Below are 25590 nucleotides of genomic sequence, written 5' to 3' on the forward strand. Positions count from 1 at the left end.
TAATAAATATAATAAGATTGAAATCATGCCAGGTATTTTCTCTGACCCTAATGATATGATACTAGAAATTAATCACAAGAACAAACTAGAAAAACACACAAACAAAAAGAAGGCTAAATAACACATTACTAAATAATGAATGGCTAACAATGAGATCAAGATAGAAATCAAAAGATACCTTGAAACAAATGAAAATGAGAACACAACAACCCCAAACCTATGGGACCCAGTGAAAGCAATCCTAAGAGGAACATTCATAACATGCCTAACTCAAGAAACAAATGAACAAAACATTTCAAATAAGCTTACTTTACATTTAAAGGAACTAGAAAAAGAACAGCAGACAAAGTGCAAAGTGAATAGAAAGAAAAAATGATCAGAGTGGAAATAAATAAAAGAAAATCTAAAAGAAAATAATACAAAAGATTAATGAAACCAATAGCTGGTTCTTTAAAAAGATAAGATTGGCAAAACTTTAACCAGACTCATTAAGAAAAAATTGAGAGGACCCAAATAAGTAATATCAGAAATGAAAGAGAAATAAGAAATGGCACCAAAGAAATACAAAAGATTGTAAGAAAACGTTAGGAACAACTATATGCCCACAAATTGGACAATCTGGACTAAAAGGATAAATTCCTAGAAACATATAATCTTCTAAAACTGAATCAGAAAAGATCAGAAAATCTGAATAGACTGATTGCAAGTAATGAAAATGAAGCTGTAGTAGCAACACTCCCAAGAAACAAAATTCCTGTACCAGAAAGCTTCAAAGGTAATTTTTTCAAATATTTAAAGAAGAACTAACACCTTCTAAAACTGTTCAAAAAAATTCAAGAGGAGGAGGACTCCAAAGCTAATTTTATGAGGTGAGCATTATCCTAATTCCAATACCAAATAAAAACACTACAAAGAAATAAAATTATAGCCCCACATCCCTGATGAACATAGATGCTAAAATCATCAACCAAATATTAGCAAATCAGATCCAACAATATACTAAAAAGATCACATACCACGATCCAGTGGGATTTATTTCAGAGATGCAAGGTTGCTATAATATCTTCAAATCAAAAAATGTGATACACCACAGAAACAAAATGAAGGATTAAAAATCATATAATATCAATAGATGCAAAAAAAAATTTGATAAAATCAAGCACCCATCTTATCTAATAAAAGAGAAACATGCAAATTGGCAATATCTCCACCACACTCAAAAGCCACACCCACAAGCCACGCCCACCAGCCAATCAGAGTGGCAGCCACGGACCGGGAGCAAGCAGAAGGCTTGGTTGCCCCGGCGATGGAGGAAGCCAAGTTTCCCGCCTGCCCTGGCTGGCTGTGGTCTCTGCTCAAGGGAACAAAGTTTAAATTATAGAAAAAAAAATAAATCCCAGATACCTGCTTCCAGCCAGCCTCCACTGGGAGCTTGGGTGGCTGGGGGCCGTGGCCAGCCTGCAAACAGCCATCAGCCCCTCACCCAGTATGGCCACACCCTCATGGGGTGAGGGTCCCCACTGGGGGCCTTGGCCAGCCTGCAAACAGCCATCAGCTCCTCACCCAGGCTGGCCAGGCACCCCGGCAGGATCCCTCTCCCTGAATGGGGTGTGGCCAGTCTGAAAACAGCCCTCAGCCCCTCACCCAGGCTGGCCAGGTACCCCAGCGGGACCCCCACCCTGATCCGGGACACGCTTCAGGGCAAACCAGCCAGCCCCCACCCATGCACCAGGTCTCTATTTTATATAATAAAAGGGTAATATGCAAATTGACCCTAACAGCAGAACAACTGGGAATGACTGGTCACTATGACACACACTGACCACCAGGGGCAGACACTCAATGCAGGAGCTGCCCTCTGGTGGTCACTGCAGTCCCACATGGGGAGCTCTGCTCAGCCACAAGCCAGGCTGATGGCTACCAGTACAGTGGTGGTGCTGGGAGCCTCTCCTGCCTCCTCCGCAGCACTAAGGATGTCCGACTGCAACTTAGGCCTGCTCCCCGCTGACAAGTGGACATCCCCCGAGGGCTCCCGGGCTGCCAGAGGGATGTCTGACTGCCAGCTTAGGCCCAATCCTCTGGGGAGCGGGCCTAAGCCAGCAGGTGGACATCCCCCGAGGGGTCCCAGACTGTGAGAGGGCACAGGCTGGGCTGAGGGACCCCCCCGAGTGCACAAATTTTTCTGCACTGGGCCTCTAGTCTATACTAATAAAAGGGTAATATGCTAATTAGACTGGACATCTTCCAGACATCCTTTTGGACAAAGTTGCAGCAGCTGTGAGAGCCAAGGGCTGGTGGCACAGGAGAGGCAGTGGTGGGGAGGGCCCGGGCTGGTTCCTCATGCACTGCATGGCCCCTCCATCTGCAGAGATGGACACTGGGAGAGGCGGGCCAGTCCTACCCACCACCGAGGACCCCTCCGTTCACAGAGGCGGATGGGGAGAGGCAGGGTGGCCCACGGTCCTGGAGCATCCGCAGAGGCTAGATAGTGTGCAACTGAGGTGCCTCAAACTCCCACAGTCCCTTCCCCAGCTGGTCAGCCCCAGATCGCACCCCCCTACACACACAAGTGGGCAGGGGGCGGGGCCAGTGCTAAGAAGTGAGGGCTGAGGGTCGGCAGCCCCAGCATTGGCCAGCTTTGGCAGCAGCAGCGAGGTGATGGGGGCGGCGCCTTCCCCTGATCCTCCTGGTTGCCTCCTGTAGAGGGAGGCCAGACAGCAGCTTAGGCCTACTCCCCATGGGTCATCAGTAGGACATCCCCTGAGGTCTCCCAGGCTGTGAGAGGGGGCAGGCCGGGCTAAGGGAACCACCTCCCAGTTCACGAATTTTCGTGCACTGGGCCTCTAGTTTATGATAAAAACTCTCAGCAAAGTGGGAACAGAAGGATCATATCTCAACATAATAAAGGCCATATATAACAAATCCCCAGCCAACATCATACTCAATGGGCAAAACCTAAAACCATTTCCTATAAGAACAGGAACAAGACAGGGATGTCTGCTTTCACCACTCTTATTCAACATAGTACTGGCAGTCCTAGCCACAGCAATCAGATGAGAAGAAATAAAAGGAATCCAAATTGGAAAGGAGAAAGTAAAACTGTCATTATTTGCAGATGACATGATACTGTATATAGAGAGCCCTAAGGAATCCACCAAAAAACTACTAGAACTGATCAAGGAATTCAGTAAAGTTTACAAAATAAATATCCGGAAATCAGTTGCATTTTTATGCACCAATAATGATCTATCAGAAAGGGAAACTAAGAAAACAATCCCATTTACAATTGCATAAAAAATACTTAGGAATAAATTTAACCAAAGAGATAAAAGTCTTGTACTTGGAAAATTATAAGTCACTGAAGAAAAAAAGTGAAAGCATACACCGTGTTCATAATAGGAAGAATTGACATCATTAACATGCATGTACTACCCAAAGCAATCTATAGCATTAATCTATAGTACTTGAAGCAATCTATAGAACCAATCTATATTACCATATGATTTCACTTATGTGGAATCAAATGAACAAGCAAAATAGAAACAGACTCATAGATGCAGAGAATAGACTGATAGCTGTCAGAAGGGAGGGATTTGGGGGGCTAGGTGAAAAAGGTGAGGGATAGACACAGACAACAGTATGGTAATTACCAGAGGAGAAAGGGAGTGGGGTGAGGCAGAAGAGGGTAAAGGGGGGATAAAGTGTAATGTAAGGAGATTTGACTTGGGATGGTGAACACAAAATACAATATACAGATGCTGTATTGTAGAATTGTACCCCTGAAACCTATATCATTTTGTTAACCAATGTCACCCCCATAAATTCAATAAAAATTAAAAAAATATAAGCACTATGAATAAAAACAAAGCAGGGCTGGAGGGTGGGGGTACAGGCTGGCAACTCTTAGGTCAGTTTCTTCTCTAATAGTCCCTGCCTCTTTGTCAGGCTCAGACCCCGCTCTGTGTGTGGGGAACTGGGCTAATTCTGGCATTTACCCAGGAGAGGCAGATGTAGTCACTGCCACTCTGGTAAGCCAGGACAGTACACACACTCATTAATAGGGCTGCCTTGCTATATAGCATTATTTGTCTTCACCAATTGGGCTCTTGCTTGGGCTTTCTGAACACTGGGACCTACTCAAAATATATCTGTAAGCTCCTGAGAAGACCTAGGAATTCCAATAGCTGCTCATGTCCTTCTAGAGGTGGGAGCAGAGCATTATGGGCCATACTGCTGAAGCAGTGGCTGGGTGTGTCTGTGTACCCAGACCTCACTCTTGCTTTGACTAGCTCAAAAGACAAGAGTAATCCTTGCATCCACCCTGGCCTTCATTTGTTATTGTATGCAATCTACCACCAAGTTCTATCAATTTCTTTCTTACATTTGTCTCAAATGCATCCACTTCTCTCCTTTACTCAAGTCACTCCCGTAGTGCAATCTACCACTCACTGTCTCTCCTCTTGACCCCTGTATTGTCTCCCATCTGGACTTCAGAATCCTTTCTAGTTCTGCATGGTAGCCAAGTGGTCTTTTAAAAGTGTAAAGCTGATCAGGTCAAACTTTTCCCTCATTGTTTTAAGGCTAAAACTGCCCAGTCTTTCATAGGGATCCCAGCCTGCCTCTCCATCTTTGTCTTATATCTTTCTTCTCTCTCTTTGCTCTAGCACATCTTTCTGTTTCACAAATGCTCCATGAGCTCCAGCCACAAGGCTTTTTCACAAGCCATTTCTTCTACCTGGATCACTCTCTCTCCACTCTTTCTCCACCTGGTTAACTCCCACTCATCCTTCAGAATTCAGCTCAGACATTTTCTTAGGGAGTTCAATGTCCATGTCAGGCTTCCATAGAACCTCTCCCTTCAAGTTTCTCCCCTTCATAGCACTTTTCTCAGCTTGTGTGATAATGCCCATCACACCCAACTAAGCAGTTTGCCTCACCAGTGCAGGAGCATATCTGTGTTTGCTCTTGATTGTATAGGATGAACAATTGCCCTGGTTTGCCAAGAACGGAGGGATTTCCCAGAAAGCAGGACTTTCAGTGCTAAAACTAGGAAAATCACCCTATTACTATATCCCCAGCTCAACAAATGTTTGTTGAGTGAATAATAGTTAATAATCACTAATTGGGCCATCAACCCAACCACCTAACTGAATCTGTTTCTTTTTAGCATAGGAGCCCAAATTCAAAAAGGAAAGGGTAGTATAACTATATCTACCTCTCCCTGGATTGACTAGCAGTTTCAGGTATCCATAGATGCTTTCATGACTCCTATGAGGGGCATAAACCAGACCTAAAAGAGCTGTGCAGGAGTGTGAGAACCATGCCAGGTCCCCTGATAGTCAAGGCCGGTAGGAGCACAGAGGCCTTGTTATCAATACACCAGAATGGCCAAAGGCCGCTCTGGGCATGCGCCTAAATGGAATGTTCAAGAACTCTGAGCCTGGGAATCCTAATCAGTCCAAGATACCATGAGCGGGTGCAAGGACACATGTACACTGTGCCCTTCAGTAGCTAATATGATTGATGTAACTGTTAGCACTAAGCCTTCTTTGTCTAAATGCTATAAAAGTAGGTTACTGACCAGTCTAGTCAGCTGAGGTGGGAGTGAGAAGAGTAGCCAGGGTGGAGTGTGTGAAGAAGTCTGCTAGAGAGAGCAGCTGGTCAGGAGAGACAGGAGAAGCTGCTGAACCAGAGAGCACAGATACCACTATGATGTGAGGTGGTGAGTCTAGGAGGCAGCATGTGGCTGCTCAGATAATAGCTGTGGGTGCAGAGACTGATGCTGCTTTATGGGAAAGATCTAAGTTCACCAGCTGGTGTCCGGCTGCCTGCCTGTATGGACTTTGTTGTGAGGACTATTCTTTCTGATGGCTATATGGCCACTGGCTTCTGCAATAGGCTCATTCTTATACACCCATAACATCTCATGTCTTCTCTGTCTAAGACCCGGTGTCCTTGGAAGTCCAGCCCCAGGCAGAGGGGCTCAGACCCAACACCTGTTACTAGTGAGCAGAGGATAAAGGAGGAACTTGGACTAAGGAGAATTTAGAAGAATACAAGGACTCATAGACACTCAGAGATACTCAGAGCACCAGAGCTCCTGCAGGGCTCTGGCCCTGCCCTGACAAGGGGCATGAAAACTGCAGGTTGCCCCCCAAGGGAAGATGCAATGGAAAGAGAAAACAGATGGAAAGGAAGTAGAGAACACAAATAGAGGGAAGAGAAAGTTACTGGGAAAAGAGAAATATTAAAGTTGGAAAGATTTGCTGGAAGCACTGTATAAAATCAGACTGACCACCCCTCCTTCCATGCCTCCCTTATTCACTAACCTCTTTCTTTAATGCAATGATTTCCCCAGAAATTCCTGTCTCAACCTTGAAGTTGTTTTTCCTGATAGCTACAATTTTATAAGATATTAGAGGCCTGATGCACGAATTTTGTGCAAGAGTAGGCCTTCCTTCCCCCAGCTGCCGGCACTGGCTTCCCTTTGGCACCTGGGACCCAGGCTTCCCTCCGGTGCTGGCAGGCACCTGGGACCTGGGCTACCCTCGCAGCCCTGGCTTCATCTGGAAGGACGTCCAGAATGAGGTCCAGAATGATGTTGAGTCTAATTAGCATATTACCCTTTTATTATTATAGATACCTACAAAAACAGCATGCTAGTACAACCTCTTTTGGAAACTGTTTGGAAGTGTTTACTAAAAATAAATTTAAACTTACTCTGTGACCTAGTAATTCCATTTCTAGGTATATAGTCAAGTGAAATAAATGCAAATGTCCACCAAATATCACATACAGAAGTAGCAATACAGTCTTATTCAAAATAGCACCAAATTAGAAACAACCCAAATGTCCATCAATATGAGAACAGTTAAGTAAAGGTGTGGAATACTACACAGAAAAAGAATACAATATAGAAGTAAAAAAAAAAAAAAAAATCAACACATGAAAAAACATGGGTGAATCCCAGAGGCAATATGTTGAGCAAACAAGCCATACATAGAAGGCAGATACCACATGATGCCCTTTATATGAAATTCAAGAACAGGCAAAACTAATCTTATTGTTAGCGATCAGGATAATGGTCATATCTGGGAGGAGTTATTGACTGGCAAGGGGCAGGAGGGAACTTTTTGGGGTGCTGGAAATACTTTGCATCTGATATGAGTGACAATTACATGGATGTATGCAAAATGATCCATATATGTGGGATTAACACTTCTTATGCATTTTGCTATATATTTCATAACCCATTTCCTCCCCAAGAAAACACTACACATAACAGACAGTGGTAGCCTTTCTTCCCCCCAAAGCACACACATGCCTACCTTAAAACACAGATGTGTTTGCACATTCCCATCCTGCCTAGCATTGCACTGGGCCATAGTAATTACTTATTGGATGCTTGAACAATAAGCTCATTTTTAGTGTGCATCTGTTGATAAAACTAACCAGTATTTCCTTTCTTATGTTTACAGACTGATTTTAAGATGGACTATATAATGCTTTCAATTAATAATTTGCTAGTCTTTTTCTAGACTTTTAGATTATCTCTTTTTCTACATTCTAGTCAGAGGCAACTCACAAATTACAAGGATTGAAGATTTTAAACAGTTTCTTCTTTTACTGTACTAACTTCATTGCCCTGAATTGTGCCTGTGTTATAACCCAGATCACTCTCACCACTAGGTGGCAATAACCGCACTAAAAAAAATAGAGCTGAAATAAAGACCAATACAGAAGGGCAACTAAAACAATTTAGCCTTGTTTTTTCTTTCCTTCTCATAAATTCAGTAAGGAAAAAAGCCAGTCACAAATCTGTATTTCTGCTATAATACTGGCACCCAATAATACCTCATCTATATATATATAAAACCCTAATATGCAAATAGACCGAATGGCAGAACAACTGAACAACCAGTCACTATGACGTGTGCTGACCACCAGGGGGCATGCGCAGAACATGGCGGGTGTCAGCAGCAGGTGGCAGAGTGTGGAACATGGCAGCATTGGCCGCAGTGGGATGGTGGAGCAGGTGAGTGGGGGTGCCAGACCAAGGCAGGGCGTCAGTTGCTGTCATTGGGGTGAGCCTCTGGTGGTTACTGAAAATTCTTTGCTTCCGCGCACCGCAGTTTCACACGGCACTCACACCCGCTGCCGGCACTGAAGCTGCTGCTCGCACCCACTGCCAGTACCCAGCACCATCCCCAATCGGTGCCATCAGCAGGTGTGAGTTGCGGCTGCTGGACCCTGAGGGCTTCTCCACCTCCCTCTGCTCCTGAAGGGCGATCGGGGCAGCAGCTGCCGCTTGCACCAGCTATTGGCACTGGTCCCAATCACTCCACACTGTCAGTAGGTATGAGTAGGTACGAGTCAGTGCATGGGACCAGCCGCTGGCGGGACTGCTGGCAGACAGGGGACCAGGAGCTGAAGAAGGAAGGGTTGGGCGGGGGTGCCAGAAGATGAGAGAGAGCAAGATATTGAAAACCTATTTGAAGAAATAATGACAGAAAACTTCCCCCACCTGGTGAAAGAAATGGACTTACAGGTCCAAGAAGCACGGAGAACCCCAAACAAAAGGAATCCAAAGAGGACCACACCAAGACACATCATAATTAAAATGCCAAGAGCAAAAGACAAAGAGAGAATCTTAAAAACAGCAAGAGAAAGAAACTCAGTTACCTACAAGGGAATACCCATACGACTGTCAGCTGATTTCTCAACAGAAACTTTGCAGGCCAGAAGGGAGTGGCAAGAAATATTCAAAGTGATGAATACCAAGAACCTACAACCAAGATTACTTTATCCAGCAAAGCTATCATTCAGAATGGAAGGTCAGATAAAGAGCTTCACAGATAAGGAAAAGCTAAAGGAGTTCATCACCACCAAACCAGGATTATATGAAATGCTGAAAGGTATCCTTTAAGAAGAGGAAGAGGAAGAAAAAGGTAAAGATACAAATTATGAACAACAAATATGCATCTATCAACAAGTGAATCTAAGAATCAAGTGAACAAATAATCTGATGAACAGAATGAACTGGTGATTATAATAGAATCAGGGACATAGAAAGGGAATGGACTGACTATTCTTGGGGGGGAAAGGGGTGTGGGAGATGCGGGAAGAGACTGGACAAAAATTGTGCACCTATGGATGAGGACAGTGGGTGGGGAGTGAGGGCGGAGGGTGGGGCCGGAACTGGGAGGAGGGGAGTTATGGGGGGGAAAAAGAGGAACAAATGTAATAATCTGAACAATAAAGATTTAATTAAAAAAAAAACTTGCCTTAAACATTAATGCCAATTCTATCACCCTATCCAATATAGACCTCCCCCACCTTTAGTTGCCCAATAAGTCAACTGAGGTCTTTGTGGTTTGGTTGGTCATTAAATTGTTTTTCTTTTTTCCTTTCACTTTCATTACCAACCAACCTTCCAATACACTTTTGATGTCTCCCTCCCACATTTTAGTTTCCTCTTCTCCCTTTAATTATAATGAACATTTATTATTAGTTTTTAAAATTGATTTTAGAGAGAGGACTGAGGAGAGTGAGAGAGAAACATTGATCAGTTGCTTCCCACACATACCCTGACTAGGGATGGAGCCTGTGACCAGGGCATGTGCCCTGACTAGGAAATGAAGCAGTGACTTCTTGGTTTATAGGTTGACGCTCAATTACTGAGCTACATGGACCAGGCTGAAACAACTCTTTTAACTGTGTCTATTTTCTTCCTGAAAGCTTATGTAGTAAAGCACTACACAGATTGGACTGGCCAATAAAATCAGTTTGTTTTGTCCTAGACATGAAGCTAAGGTGAGGTCCCTGAAGCCAGGTGCATTGGAACATCCTGCATAAACTCTATGGCATGATAAGGCTCCATAGACCAATCCCTGCCCCTAGCCCTGCCCTAGTAAAAGTTTACCCTTGTATGTTTAAAGAGGAAACATTACCTGGCCACAGCTAAGTAGTAGATGGCGTTTTCCCTTGGAGTTCTCCTGCTGTGCTCAGAGAAAGATTTGAAGGAGGATCTGGGTATAAAGTCAGTACAGGATGTTGCCAAATAAAAAGATGGGTGTGAATAGCCCACTCTGGAAACTGGAGGGAGGGGAATTTGGGGGAGATATGTATTTTTTATGAGCTTTTCTTTTTTCCTAACTGTGGCAATCATATTTTTCCAATTTTGTTGTTGATGTCTTTGTAATTCAGAAAATACATTTGTATCTACCAGCTGAGGACATTTGAGGGTTTGTTCTCTTGTGTCCTGCTGTGAAATTGCCAAAGGATTGATGGGCTTCCTGCTTGTAATTTGTTCCCTGAGAGGTGGTAGCTTGCACATAATGTTCTGTGAGTCCTTGTTCCCAGCTTTGTGCCAGCTCTTGGAGGTCATTTTTGGTTTGGTGAAACCATCCACCATCACAGGGTCTCCAACTTTTGCCCCAAAGACCCTTGCTCCACAAAGCTGGCTTTTGTAAAGATTATGACTCTGAGATCTGAGGACCCACTGTTTTATTTTAATATAGATCCTCATGGGGACTGAAATCTTCAGAAAAGAAACCGTGGACCACATTTTACTAAGTAAATATAATACGCAGTCTTTATGCTTGTGTTTGGATGCAATGGTCAGGGGAGTTTGACCCACTGCGTTTTTGCATTCCAGGCACAGCACGCTGTAGTTGACAAAGGCCTTCAGAATCAACAGCTGGCCCGCTTCTGCAGCTGCATGAATGGGGCATTTAGAGACATCTGCATGCAGGGCTTCGTGGCACCATGCTCGGTAGGGGTGGACGCCAACTGCCTCGTTGGGCCGCACACCCTGCTTCAGGGCCCATTCAGTGAGCTCAATGTAGCCATAAAAGGCAGCAATGTACAGGGCCACCCTTTTCTGATACCTGAATGAGTGAAACAAGTAGGAGTGGGGTGTTTAGTAAGTCAGCAAATAGACAAATGTAGTTACATTAAATACCTATGAAACATTCTAGTTAAAATGTTTGTTTCTTCCTAACTTGTACTCAAACGATTTTCAGAAAAGGTATACAGTAACATACAAGTTAAACTGTAGAGGTTCTGCTTATACACATTATCCTACTATGCACATGTACATAGTTCAAACTGCTTTCCTTGGAGAAGCTTTATTTTTATGCAAATTAAATGCTCAGGAAGAATGCAAAGCTTTATATCAATTGGGAAAGTACTGGAAGAAATTCAACACATTTTAGAAATTTGAAAGTTGTGTATGCTTGTTCTATCTTTTTTAACAATCCTTATTTTTTGGCTTCTGAGATGCTACTGCTATCTGATCACCACTAGGTGGCCCCCTACCAACACCATGCCCAGTGCCATCATCTCCTCTCCCAACTCCATTTATCCCTCTCAAGGCTTTGCCTCACACTATACTCAATGAACTTTTTATTACTTAAACTAGAGGCCCAATGCATGAAATTTAAGAGTAGGCCTTCCTTCCCCCAGCTGCCAGCACAGGCTTCCCTCTGACTGAAAGCAGGCACCAGGATCCGGGCTTCCCTTGCAGCCCTGGCTTTGTCTGGAAGGACTTCCCATCTAATTAGCATAATACGCTTTTATTATTATAGACTAGAGGCCTGGTGCACAAAAATTTGTGCACTCAGGGGGAAGGGGGGGTCCCTCAGCCCGGCCTGTGCCCTCTCACAGTCTGGGACCCCTCGAGAGATAACAACCTGCTGGCTTAGGCCTGCCCCCCGGGTGGCAGAGGGCAGGCCCAAACCCTAGGTGCAGCCCCTGGTCGGGCTCAGAGCAGGACCTATTGGGGAGTTGGGGCGCTGCCCCTGTCATGCACAGAGCAGGGCGGATCGGGAGGTTGCGATGCCACCCTCAGTCACGCTCAGGGTAGGGCTGATTGGGGGGTTGGGGCACTGCCCCCTGTCACACTCAAGGCAGGGTCAATGGGGAGGTTGTGGCGCCACCCCCTGTCACGCACAGAGCAGGGCCAATCAGGGGGTTGGGGCGCTGCCCCCTGTCACAAACAGAGCAGGGCCCATCAGGGGGGTTGGGGCTCCGTACCCTGTCACGCACAGAGCAGGGCCCATCAGGGGGTTGGGGAGCTCCCCCTGTCACGCACAGTAGGGCCGATAGGGGAGTTGGGGCACCGCCCCCTGTCACACACAGACAGGGCGGATCAGGGGGTTGGGGTGCCGCACCCTGTCACACTCAGGGCAGGGCCGATGGGGAGGTTATGGCTCTACCCCGTCACACACAGAGCAGGGCCCGTGGGGGGTGGGGGTTTGGGGTGCCGCACCCTGTCACACACAGAGCCGCAGGGCAATCAGGGGGTTTGGGCGCTGCCCCCTGTCACACTGATCCTGGTGCCAGGAGGCCTCGCAGCTCCGCTGGCCCCGGTGCTGAGAGGCATATTACCCTTTCACTATATAGGATAGAGGCCTGGTGCACGTGTGGGGGCCAGCTGGTTTGCCCTGAAGGGTGTCCTGGATCAGGGCGGGGGTCCCTACTGGGGTGCCTGGCCAGCCTGGGTGAGGGGATGATGGCTGTTTGCAGCTGGTCACACACCCTTCAGGGTGGGGGTCCCCAGTGGGGTGCCTGGCCAGTCTGGGTGAGGGGCTGAGGGCTGTTTTCAGGCTGGCGGATGACGGAAGCTCCCAACCGCTCCTTTTTTTCTTTTTCTTTTTTATTCTGGGCCAGCTTTAGCTCTGAGGCTCCAGCTCTTAGGCCTCCGCTCCTGAAAGCAGGTATCTGGTTTGTTTCAGTTCTATAATCGAAACAATGTATAACTCCAGCTCTGAGATCCTGGCTCGCTGAAAGCAGGTTTCTGGGGTTTTGTTTAGCTTCTATATTTGTTACATGTTTCAAACTGCAGGCTCAGAGGCCGGCAAGGCAGGCAGGGAACGTTGGTTTCCTCTGTCACTGAAGCAATCAAGCCTCATGTTAGTTTCAAGCTGTCTGGCTGCCGGACGCCGTCTTGGCTGGCAGCTAATTTGCATATCACCCTGATTAGCCAATGGGAAGGGTAGCGGTTGTACGCTAATTGCCATGTTTCTCTTTTATTAGATAGGATTGGAGGCTGTCTTCTGTTCCAACAATTGAAGTTCTAACTCTTCACCTTGACTATAAGACCCTTCATCATGTGTCCCCTGCCCCCTTCTCCTGACCAACTTTGTACCAGTCCCCTTCTATTTCACTGAACTGGAGCCACACTGGCCTTTTTACTATCCTTCCAACACCCCATAAGGCATAAGCTGAAAGATGGGGGAAGGCTGTTCAGAGAAAGAAGAATCAGGGAGGGAAACCTATACAGGGCCCCACCAGGTATTGTCCAGGATACATTTGGGCAAGGCTATCTGACCCCACTGTAGAGATGGAGACAAGCTAGCCTGATATCTAGGATACACTATGTGTAACTAACTCTCCTATGTCTGATTGCATGCTCCCCACACCACCTTTGGATGTGGTATGTGACTTCCCATATAATTTTCTTGTATGAAGTAGGTGGTTTGCCCAGAGCATATGAGTCTCTAGGAGCCTCTGGCAGTTAGATTATAACTAGTTAGAGTTATAGGTTAATGCACTGGCACTTTGGTTCACACATTAATTTCTTTTGAAATTCATTATTGCACATCAGCATCTTTGAACTTGATCAGTTTTCTTGATTTGAGAGCAGAGCCTCTCCTGGATGGACTAACTGGCCTCTGCTTTCATCCTTATCACCCATGTTGTGGGAACTGGAAGCACTCTTGTTACCAAGGTTAATTGATCCTGCCTCCTAAATGTATCTTTTCACAGTCTGTTCTCTTAGTCCTAAACAATAATAATCTCTTGACTGTCTCCCTGCCTTCCTGCCTTCCTCTATTCCTCACAGTGAAGCCAGCCAGCCTTCTAAAACGCTTTTCTCTACCTTCAGAATACGTCCTTTACATTTCTGTGGGTCCTGTGTGAACTGGCTTCTTCATAGCTTTTGAGCCTCTGGCCATTAGCTCCCTCTCACGCTGATCTACCATGTGAAACTTCTTTCAGTACCTTGCACATCTATTCTCTTGCCCTTATCTTTGTACATGTGGGTCCATCTGTTTTGGAACACGTGTTTTTTTTCTCCCTACCATTTATCTGAGTACCAACTCTTCAGGCCTCAATTTCAATTCTCTTTCTCAAGATGATCCCCTGAGTCTGTTATTTCTCCATATTATACATTCCCATATCATCTTGCATGGTGCCCATGTCATAACATTTTTCCCATGGACTGATAACAGTACCTAACATTTGTATCCTGCTTGCCACCTGCCAGACAGCTCTCTAATTCCTTAATCTCTAAAACAGTTCTATAAGATAGACATTATTATCATTCCCATGTTATACAAGAGGACACTGAGGTACAAGATGATGGAATAATTTGCCCAAGTTTACACAACTGGACACTGAGGGAGTGGGGCTTTGAACCTAGCAGATGGGCACTGCAGTTGGTACTCTCAAACATTTTGCAGTTCTGCTTCTTCAGGAATTGGTTACTGGTTTTCTCTTTCCCCTACTGGACTGTAAGCTTGCTAAGAGCATGGACTATGTCTTGTTAATTGCTATATTCACAGGATCTTGCATAATACATAGCAAATGCTCAATAGATATTTGTTAATTGGGTAGAGGAATAAAAGGAACTTTTCAATGTGATCATTTATAGTCACCAAGCTCTTACATTTTATTTAAATATTAAGTCAAATGGAGATGGTTAAGCACATGAGTACTAGATTTAAATTGTCAGGATCCAACACCCAGTCTTGTCCTTGCTGGCTGTGTGACAATGGGCACATTTTCTTTATAGATTTCCTCATCTATAAAAAAAAGATAAAATAGTATCTACCTCATAAAATTGAACAGTGCCTGCTACAAAGTACTCAGTAAATATGCACTATATGTAACAATGTAGCACAACTATTTCTTTGGATTTAGAGCATGAAAAAAATTAATCTAAAATAGTTGAATATTTTGTAAAATTGCAAATGGTGGCTTTCCAATCTGTCACTTCACAGAGCCCTTGGAGCTCCTAGTGGGTATGTGGGCTTCTGTACAGCATAATTAAATCACCCACAAGGGTGCATTGTTCTAAAATACTATAATACCACTGAATTGAAAACAAAGGGGTAATATAGCGTTTGGGAAGCTGCAGAGATACATTAACTTTTCTGAGCCTACCCACCTCCACGGCCAGGCCTCACATGCTTCACTTCATGTACTGCAAAAGTATGAATGTTGTGTTAAATGCAGCTTGAAAAATTATATGGGAACTTAGGAAGAGGCAGCCAATGTTTCAGCCAATCAATTAGTGAATGTGTTGTATTTTTTAAAGAATAATTGAATGTGAGAGTGAGAAGATACTTATTCTGATGGCTTTAAAAAGAGATGTTAAAAGTCTGATACCCAAACCAAACTGGTCACCCATTTAAATAGTGTTTCCTGAGGAATGTGTACCCCAATTGCAATCCTTTCCCCAAAGGCTGTTACCTCTGATGGCATCCCTGCTTCCTCATTCTACAAATCTCTCCATAATGGGGTCTGGTTGAGACATGCTAACTGGAACTGGCATGGAGCAGCACAGCAGCCATGGAGTGAATTATAGACTCAAAGTCCTATGGAAATTTAGGGTTACTTAAAAAATTACTTAAATTAATTTAGCATTTGCTTTATCTCCATACTTAAGTACCGATTTTTCATTTGATAAATAGCGTTGGACTTTAAGTTTTTGTCCGAGAAGACAACCCATCAGAAATTCCTTCCATCCATCCCAGACGTCCAAGCGAAGCGTTGTGCCTGTGGATCAAGAGAGGCAGTTACAGTCCAGTCCATCGTGTGGCTTGGCAATCCATAAAACTTCTAAAGATAGCTTCCTCCACAGAGGCATGGACTAGATCACTGATGGCGAACCTTTTGAGCTCGGCGTGTCAGCATTTTGGAAAAACCCTAACTTAACTCTGGTGCCGTGTCACATACAGAAATTTTTTGATATTTGCAACCATAGTAAAACAAAGATTTATATTTTTGATATTTACTTTATATATTTAAATGCCATTTAACAAAGAAAAATCAACCAAAAAAAATGAGTTCTCGTGTCACCTCTGACACGAGTGTCATAGGTTCGCCATCACTGGACTAGATGCAAAAGTAACCTTGGAGTAAGTTGACAGAGATGTTATTCTTAGCTGAGGCCTGCACAGTGATTGCATATGATGCTGAAATATTTTTTGCAGCTATCTGAAAACAGTACTGTGGATACTGATTCCATGATGATGTACATATCACCATGTAAAACTACAGCTATTTTGTTGGAAGAGGAAACTAAAAAAACGTGGCAGGACAAATGGGCTCCTTCTTGGGCCTTTAGCTTATGATAGGCTCTAGGTGGAGCTGAATGATCCTTTTGTTCTGTGCTTCACAAAGAAGGAGCCATTCTGTGTTATGAAAGTTCATTGCTCCTGGAGGATTTATCACTTGCTCCTCAATAGATGACTTTCTCCTGATGCTGTGACACCACATTCCCTTTCCTCCTTGGGCAGGTGTTCTTCAGGAATCTTTCCTCAGCCTTCGGATCTACTCACTCTACACATCCCTCAGGATAAAACCCAACTTGGCCTACCCTGTCCTCTGTCATCTTCCTCCATCCAGCCTGCCTCACTTACTCTGCCCAGGGCACTCTGACCTTTCACCTGTCCTTGAGACATACCAATTCCACTCCCATCTCAGTAACTAAAAATTTATAACTTCTTTTGCTTCATGAGGTCTTTATCCAGATTTTCACAGGGGAGTCTCCTTCTTACTCAGTTTCCAATTCAAGCATCATGTCCTCACAGAGGACCTTCTCAGCACCATAGCTAACTCAGTCCCTGCCCTCTAATACTCTTTATCCCATGACCTTATTTTTACTTATTCATATCCCCTGCCATCAGTACTTGAAATAATTTTACTTGTGTAAAGATTTTTTTTCATGCCCCCATTAGACAGAAAGCTCCTTCAAGACTTGTCGCACTTGGTAAGTGCTCACTAAATACTTGTTGGTTGACTAACAGGCAATCTCAGTGATGTTGATGGCTTCATTGACCACCCATGTGTCACTCCCTCTCTAGTCCACAACTCTAGCCTAGCCTCTGCTGCAGCTCCAGATCTCCTTGCTGAGGACTCTGCCATACAAGGGACCACACTACCTTCATGTTATTCTAGAAGACAACTTGTTAGCTTTCATCCCAACCTGCTTTTCCTCCTGCATTCATCTCAGAGTTGTTCTCCATCCATCCCTTTTTCTTTTTTTTAAAATTGATATCAGAGAGGAAGGAAGAAGGAGAGAAAGAAATATCAATGATGAGAGAGAATCATTCATTGGCTGCCTCCTGCATGCCCCACACTGGGGACTGAGCTCACAACCCAGGAAGGTGCCCTGACCAGGAATCAAACTGTGACCTCCTGGTTCATAGGTCAATGCTCGACCACTGAGCCACGCTGGCCGGGTGCATCCCTTTTTCTCATGCTCTGCATCTATACAGTCACTGAGGCCTGACTAGTTTATCTCAGAAATGTTAAAGAATTGTTTCCTCATCTTCATCTCAACCAGCTCTGCCCTATTTCATGCCGAGATAATCTCTCTCCTGAATCTACTCTGAGAAGCTCCCAAGAAAGTTCCTCCTCCCTTTATTCAAGTCTCTGCTCAAATGTCATCTCTTTTGGCTGTGTAAAAATAGCCTCCCCCACTTTCCCACATCCTTATATCCTGCTTTCTTTTACTTCATAGTTCTTATTAACTTGATGGTGCTTGCTTTTCTCATGGCAATACAAGCTCCCAGAGGGAGCCTTGCCACTCTCACTCACAGCTCTCTGCCTGCTTTCTCAGTGGTGACTGCTCATGGGGAATGTTCAGTGGTATTTGTTGAATGAAGTTCCACTCACTCCTCAAATCCATTTTGGGCATGTGCTGCCCTCCTTACACTTAGCAGCCCAGCAGGCTGGTCTGCCCTTCTGGATACACACCAGGCTATTTCTGGCTCTGGGCCTTCTTCTTTTGCTGCACTTCTGTCTGAATTCTTATGACTCCTTCCCCATACCCTCCTACCAATAGTTTATGACGCACATTGGCATCATCTTCTCCAGGAAGCCCTCCTTGACTACACCATTCTCTCACTTCTCCAAAGAAGTTAAAGTATATTTTGACACTATCATTGAGCATACATTCCTACTTTGGAATTGCTAGTTTGCAAACACTAACAGAGATCTCTTTGAGTCCAAGCATCATATATCATCCAGCCTGTAGCTCTGTTTTAGTTATGCTCTTGGGTTGCAAGGAGGATCTCAAAAAAAATGGGTTTATTATATTAAGACAATTACTGGAAATGGTGTGCATTAGGGACCAAGGCCCCAGAATCTCTGCTTTCTCTGTCTCTTTGTATGTCTTCTCACTTTCTCTACCAACAGGCTGTCCTGCTCACAGTTTCTATCCTATCTATCACAACTTTAGCTTGTATTCAACATTGGTTTACCACAACCCAACCTTATTTCATGATACCTTTCATTTTCTATCCCTACTAATAACCAAGACTAATAATAAATGGGAATAGGAATAATATATTGAATACTAGCAGCTAATATTTATTGAGTGCTTATTATATGTTCTGGCTTTGTTCTAAGCACATTCCATGAATAAGATAATTTAAAATTCACAACAGCCTTGAGTGATAGGTTGTATTATTATTTCCATTTGACAGATGGGGAAACTGAGGTATTATGAGATTAAGTAACTTGCTCAAGTTTTACATACCCAGTATGCAGTGGAACCAGGCATTGGACCTGGATAATATGGCTCCTATGCCCATGTTCCTGTCCCTATGTTTAGTTTTCTATTTCTTATGTCATTTTTCATCTATTCATTTACTCCCTTGATGCTATACTGTGGTTCAGCTACCAGGTCCCTGCTGGGTCTCGTTGAGGATCACCTTCTGCCTTTCTCAGTCTTACAAATTCCCAGTTGCAGACTGACTTGCCTATGCCAGGACCCCTGCTAGCAGGACTTATTTGAAGCTAGATATCTGCAGGTGGGATCTTCCTAGCCCATCTATCCTTCCTTAAGTGGTTGCCTTACCTCAAGGTCTCAGCTCTCCCTGTCCGCTGCTGATGAGCTCTGATTCTTAAAACTACCGTGAAGGCTGTATGATTTAAATTCTCACCAACAATAGGGTACTTCCATCAAGCCTTGTTTTTTTATTCTGCTTTAATTCCCTATCTGGGAGAAAATGTTATAACTATCAATTTCAGTTTCTTGCAAAGAACTAAGATAAGAATGAATGTTTTCTCTGTTAATGCTCAAATTTTATTTATCCAGAGATTTTCTAAGCAAGTTAACCAGCACTATTTATTAGCTAATCCTTCCATCCCAATCAATTTGCTGCCCATTAAATGTCTTCATAAGTTTAGGAATTCTGTAGGGAAATAAAAATTTACTTGAAAAATGCTGTTGTTCCAGAAAATACAACTAAAATCTATACAACTAAAAACTATAACTGAAGTGAAAGCAAAACGAATGGGACTTAAGCTTCAGGCCCTCTTATTCTATGAGCTTTATAATTCTCTACTAGAGGCCCAATGCACAAAATTCCTGCAAGGGGCTCAGCTTGCCGCTGCAGCTGCCTCGGGCCCCTGCTGCCTTGGCTTCATCTGGGATGTCTGGTCTAATTGGCATATTATACTTTTATTGTTATAGATTCTTAATTTTGAATTATTTTGTAAGGGATCCCCAAAATTGTATATATTTACAAAACCTGGATCCACCCACTTGCTGCTTGCAAACCTATCCATCTACCATGCCCAAGCTATGCAGGAAAGCAGGTGCAAGCACTAGTGCATATTTTAGGGAATTGGTATCCATATGGTCCCTGTATCCCAAGTTCCAGATTCCTCATCCCTACTCTAAGGTCAATATCTGCCTATCTGACTTAGGCTCTTTCTTCTTGAATATAGAAAACCTTTCTCTGGTTTGGCTTTCCCCTAATGAGAAACAAAACAAAACATTGATCAGAACTTAAAGAGCACCAATAAAAATGGGTATACATAAAGTCATGCTGAATTGGCAATGTAAATTGTTGGAAACAACCCAATCTTGAGTGTGTGATTACCATTTATTATCAGTATGTCCTTTATCAGGTCAGTTAACTTCCCTGAGTCTCATCTGTAAAAGAAATTTAAATGGCACAGTAGGTCTCCAAGGGCCCTACTAGAGGGACCAAGGAGAGATAAAGGGACATGGAGCCAGCCCAGATTTCAGGATCTGAGCTGACAGAAGCCTGCTCCTGGAACAGTCTCTCAGATGCAATGTGTTCAGGCTGGCCATGAAACTTGCCATGAGTCACAGTGAAAAGTAGCAAAAGCATCACCCTGTAAAGGAAAGGCATTCATTTTTTTTTTTACTCATTTATGTAGGCACACCTATTCCAGAAAGGATTAAAGTCAGTTTATAAGAACATTTAATATATTTTATTTTCACAGAGAGGAAGGGAGAGAGATAGAGAGTTAGAAACATCGATGAGAGAGAAACATCGATCAGCTGCCTCCTGCACATCTCCCACTGAGGATGTGCCCCCGACCCAGGTACATGCCCTTGACCGGAATCGAACCTGGGACCTTTCAGTCCGCAGGCCGACGCTCTATCCACTGAGCCAAACTGGTTTCGGCAAGAACATTTAAAATGTAAACAGAATAATGAGCAGACAAGCACACAGATAAGAAAGAGGAAAGTTAGGGCCAGGATAGATCTCAGGAGCTAGAAATAGGCTAAAATGAACATCTATCCCTTATAGGTCAATACAAGAAAAGGTGTGTGTGTGTGTGTGTGTGTGTGTGTGTGTGCGCGCACGCCTATATAAGGTATCACTAACCTCAAGTCACAAAATCACAAATATTTTGGGATGTTTAGCTTTGATACATTCTTGAAAAGTTAATCACTAAATATTCTACTACCAAAAAAGTCCTTTAATCTTCTTATTATTTATCTTCTTTCTTTTGTGTGTGTGTGCGTGTTTTGTTAATCCTCACCTGAGGATTTCTTTTTCATTGATTTTAGAGAGAGAGTGGAAGAGCAGGGAAGAGACAAAGAGTGAAACATCAATGTGAGAGAGACACATTGACTGGTTGCCTCCCGTATGTAACCCCAATTGAAGCCGGGGATCGGACCTGCAACCGAGGTACATGCCCTTGACTGGAATTGAACCTGCGACCCTTCAGTCCAAGGGCCGGTGTTCCAACCACTGAGCCAAACTGGCTAGGGCTACTTATCTTCTTTTTTTTTTTTTAATATATTTTTTATTGATTAAGATATTACATATGTGTCCTTGTCCTCACGTTACCCTCTACCCCCCCACCCCCCCCCACCCCCGCTCATGCCCTCACCCCCCCGTTGTCCATGTCCATTGGTTAGGCCTATCTGCTTGCATATAAGTCCTTTGGTTGATCTTTCCCCCTTACCCCCACCCTCCCCTACCTTCCCTCCAAGTCCCGACAGTCCAATCAATGCCTCTCCGTCTCTGGATCAGTCCTTGTTCATCAGCTTATGTTGTTCATTATATTCCACAAATGAGTGAGATCCTGTGGTATTTATCCGGTCTCAAGTTCCATCCATGCTGTGGCAAATGGTAAGAGTTCCTTTTTCTTCTTCCTCTTCTTAAAGAATACCTTTCAGCATTTCATATAATGCTGGTTTGGTGGTGATGAACTCCTTTAGCTTTTTCTTATCCGTGAAGCTCTTTATCTGACCTTCTATTCTGAATGATAGCTTTGCTGGATAAAGTAATCTTGGTTGCAGGTTCTTGCTATTCATCACTTTGAATATTTCTTGCCAGTCTCTTCTGGCCTGCATGGTTTCTGTTGAGAAATCAGCTGACAGTCGTATGGGTACTCCCTTGTAGGTAACTGACTGTCTTTCTCTTGCTGCTTTTAAGATTCTCTCTTTATCTTTTGCTCTTGGCATTTTAATTATGATGTGTCTTGGTGTGGTCCTCCTTGGATTCCTTTTGTTTGGGGTTCTCTGCGCTTCCTGGACTTGTAAGTCCATTTCTTTCACCAGGTAGGGGAAGTTTTCTGTCATTATTTCTTCAAAAAGGTTTTCAATATCTTGCCCTCTCTCTCCTTCTGGTACCCCTATAATTCTGATGTTGGTACGCTTGAAGTTGTCCCAGAGGTTCCTTACACTATCTTCATATTTTTGGAATCTCTTTTCTTTTTTCTTTTTCGGTTGGGTATTTTTTGTTTCTTTGTATTTCAAATCTTTGACTTGATTCTTGGGATCCTCTTTTCTGCTGCTGGATCTCTGTAAATTATTCTTTATTTCAGTCAGTGTATGCTTAATTTCTAGTTGGTCCTTTTTCATGTCCTCCATGGTCTCCCTATACTTATTGAGGGATTCATTAAATTTATCGGCGGTTTCCATAAAATTCTTGAAAAACCTTATAACCGTGGCCTTAAACTCTATATCCAATCGTTTGCTTTCCTCCATTTCTGCCATTTGTGACCTGTTTCTTTGTCTCCGCATTTTGGCAGCTTCCCTGTGTTGATAGAGTGGCCCTGTGCGCCAGGTGTCCTGTAGGGCCCAGTAGCTCAGCCTCCCCAGTTACCTGGGGTGGACACTCTTGGTGCACTCTTGGTGCCTTGGTTGTTGTAGAATCACTGGGAGGAATTGACCTCCAGGCCAATTGGCTGTGAGAATCAGCTGTGTCTAAAGTGGGAGAACTTCTGTGCTGAAGACACCCTTCTGGGGCAAGACTTGCTTCAGTGGGGCTTTGGTGCTCACTGAGTCTGCTCCCTGAGTGCGTCCCTTATGGATCTGAGGAGTTGCAGTCTGGATGGACCCCCTCTGACCACTGGGTACAGTGGCTCCTGGATCTAAGGAGGTGCTAATTCAGCCTCTGCCTGAGGCCACACAGCAGGAGCCACGAAGAGGCTCAGCTGTGAAGCAATGCAAGCCGCTGCGGGGCCTTGGGCCTTCTCTTGGAAGTTCCAGGTCTGCCTGGTTCGGCTGCAGTTAGGTACATTCACATGCAAAAGCCTCTGCCGCAGCCTGGGTGGGGCGGGGTCTCAGGGATTCAGAGGGCGGAGAAAGCAGCCATGGCCGATTCTCCGCCCGGAGTCGCGCGTCTCAGTGTTCCGGTAACGGCTGCAAGCACCTCTGAGGGAAAGCCGCCCTCAAGTTCGCTTGCTGCCGGACAGACCAGCTTCTCCCCGTGTGAGACCTGGGTCCCCAGAGACTTCCCGGAACCGGAGTTCAGAGCCGTCGGGAGTTTGTGATTCAAAAAGACAGCCGCGTCCTCAGGCGCCACCCCCTTTCCTCGCGCGCGCGAGCCGCAGTACCTCTGCACTTCACCTCCGCAGCGCCTCTGGCTCTCAGCGTGCTTTTCTTTCCTTCTAGTTGTGGAATTTACACTCAGCCAGCCTTCCTGTTGTTCTGGATGATGTTTGCTCAGTCCTTTGCGGTAATTTTCAATTGTTGTGTGAGGCAATAATTTCCCGGTGTTTACCTATGCCGCCATCTTAGTTGCTCAACCTACTTATCTTCTTAATTGCTGTAATTTTATTATCTCTCTATCCACTTTATTGAAACTATTCTCTTTGTGTTTACCAATGATCTTTAAGCCAAATCAAAAGTTATTACTTAGACATTGTTTTTGGCGTTTTCTGGCATCCTGAAAATTGGCTCTTCTTCGTCATCTGTAACAATGCAAAGTCCACAGTTCCCCTCTCGACTCTGACAGCTTTCTGTGCCTCATTTCCTGTCTACTTGCCCTGACTTCACGGTGTCCTTAGCACTGGCCCTTGGCCCTTGACACATCCCGCTGTAATTGCTCTCTAAGGAAAACACTTCTCATAGAGCTCAACCCACAGCTCCATGGGCAGGACATGACAGCAACATCTGCTAACCCAACAGTCACTCAAGCCCTAGCTCCATGTTTGTCATGGAGTTGTGCTTTCCGGTTGGCCACTAACTAGCTGAGTAACTTGCAGGGGAAAAAACCCAACATGAAATTTCTGAGTTTCCTTATATCTAAAGTTTAGTACCCAAAGCATAAGTTCCTTTTCCCAAGTTCGCCACTGCTGTCCTAGTGACAGAACCCTGGTTCCCCCCTCTTCTTTAATGTGATCCAGCATGACATTCTGTCTCTTCTTCTAGAATTTCTCAGACTTGTCTCATTCATTGCTAGTGAAATTAGTTAACACTGGAATTATCAAAAGTTCCAGTTAGCACCCGGCCAGTGTTGCTTAGTGGTTGAGTGTCAACTTATGAAACAGGAGGTCACAGGTCAATTTTTAGTCAGGGCACATGCCCGGGTTGCGGGCTCTGTCCCAGGTGGGGGAGCACACAGGAGGCAGCCGATCGATGGTTCTCTCTCATCATTAACGCTTCTGTCCCTCTCCCACTCCCCTTCTCTCTGAAATCAATAAAAATATATTTTTTAAAAAGTTACAGTTAGCATATCACCCTGCCTTCAGTGTTTCCTCATTCCTTTCTATGTTTCATGCTCCTTGTTATCAGATGTTACTTCTGTTAAAGCAAGCCTTTTCCAGAATGTACATGATTTCAGAGGCTGAGCACATTAAGCCTGTGCTCTGTTGCCATACCCCTAATACCCTCCTTAATCTGACCTCACCTATGTTTCCTATTGGTCTCGGCAAGGCTCTTCCAGACAGTCTCCTGCTCGCTGTTCCTCCTGGATTAAACCATGTCCATGAACCTGTGGCTCATGTTTATCTCCTGGCCCAGAAGCCTGGAATGTCTTCCCATCCCCCTTGCTGATGATCCTGCCCCTTTGTGTGCTCAAGCCCCATATTTTTTCAAATGCCTTCCCTTGAGCCCTTCAGCCTACATTGAACTATCTTATTGGGTTATAACTGAGTATATGTGCATTTCTCATTTCCACCAAGTTACTGTGAATGCCCAGATGCAGAGGCAGTTTTGTATACTTCTGTATGAGCTAGTTTGTGCAATGACTAATTGAGCTACTTAAATCTTTTATTTTCATTCTGAATTTGACTGCTTCTCTAAAACCATCTGATTTTCCACTGCCTTTGGAAGATAATGCAGGTTCAACTCCAGAAAGGGCCAGGAATGACTCACTGACTAGAAAGGAGGGAACCTGGAAGAGAGGCTGATCAAGGGCTCTTTTATCCGATATTTTAAAAAAGTGGGATATTTAAGAAATGCTAGGGATGCTTTTGGGAAAGGTATGAAGCAGGCCAAAGACGTCCTCCTTTCCCTTTGAGTTTTTTTTTCCTTGGCTCCCCTCCTATGCCTTGTGTTCTCATAGTGGCCAAAGTAACCCATCCTGGTCATACTCGAGTCTCTAACCTTATATCTGAAAACACATATTCCTACGGGGATGTTTTAATATGTTGATGTGTTGTTCTTGACACACCCTGAGCAAGTCATTTAACCACTCAGAACTTTTTGCTTTCTTTAAATCTTTAAACATTTGGGTTGGGCCGAGCCATTTCTAAATTCTCTTCCAGCTCTAAAATGTCACATCATGATCTGAGAAACATAGGTTGGAAAAACAGTCACCCTATTTTTTCCATTTACCCTTTGGTATTTCATTAAAT

General features: G+C 44.3%; 1 protein-coding gene and 1 long non-coding RNA gene across 2 annotated transcripts in view; one reads left to right on the forward strand and one right to left on the reverse strand.

Moving 5' to 3' along the window:
* Positions 1–25590, forward strand: part of LOC118677158 — a 113371-nt gene that overhangs the window by 27389 nt on the left and 60392 nt on the right. The gene's annotated exons all lie outside the window — the stretch shown is intronic.
* Positions 1–25590, reverse strand: part of ANKUB1 (ankyrin repeat and ubiquitin domain containing 1) — a 142382-nt gene that overhangs the window by 26051 nt on the left and 90741 nt on the right. Inside the window, exons 4-5 of the mRNA XM_036352000.1 lie at positions 15669–15783; positions 9951–10889 (exon numbers count right to left, since the gene is read on the reverse strand). Of these exons, the coding sequence (XP_036207893.1) occupies positions 9951–10889; positions 15669–15783 (1054 nt within the window). The remainder of the gene's footprint in view (positions 1–9950; positions 10890–15668; positions 15784–25590) is intronic.

Source organism: Myotis myotis, unplaced genomic scaffold (genome assembly GCF_014108235.1).
Source record: "Myotis myotis isolate mMyoMyo1 unplaced genomic scaffold, mMyoMyo1.p scaffold_m19_p_2, whole genome shotgun sequence".
In the NCBI taxonomy this organism is placed as follows: Eukaryota; Metazoa; Chordata; class Mammalia; order Chiroptera; family Vespertilionidae; genus Myotis; species Myotis myotis.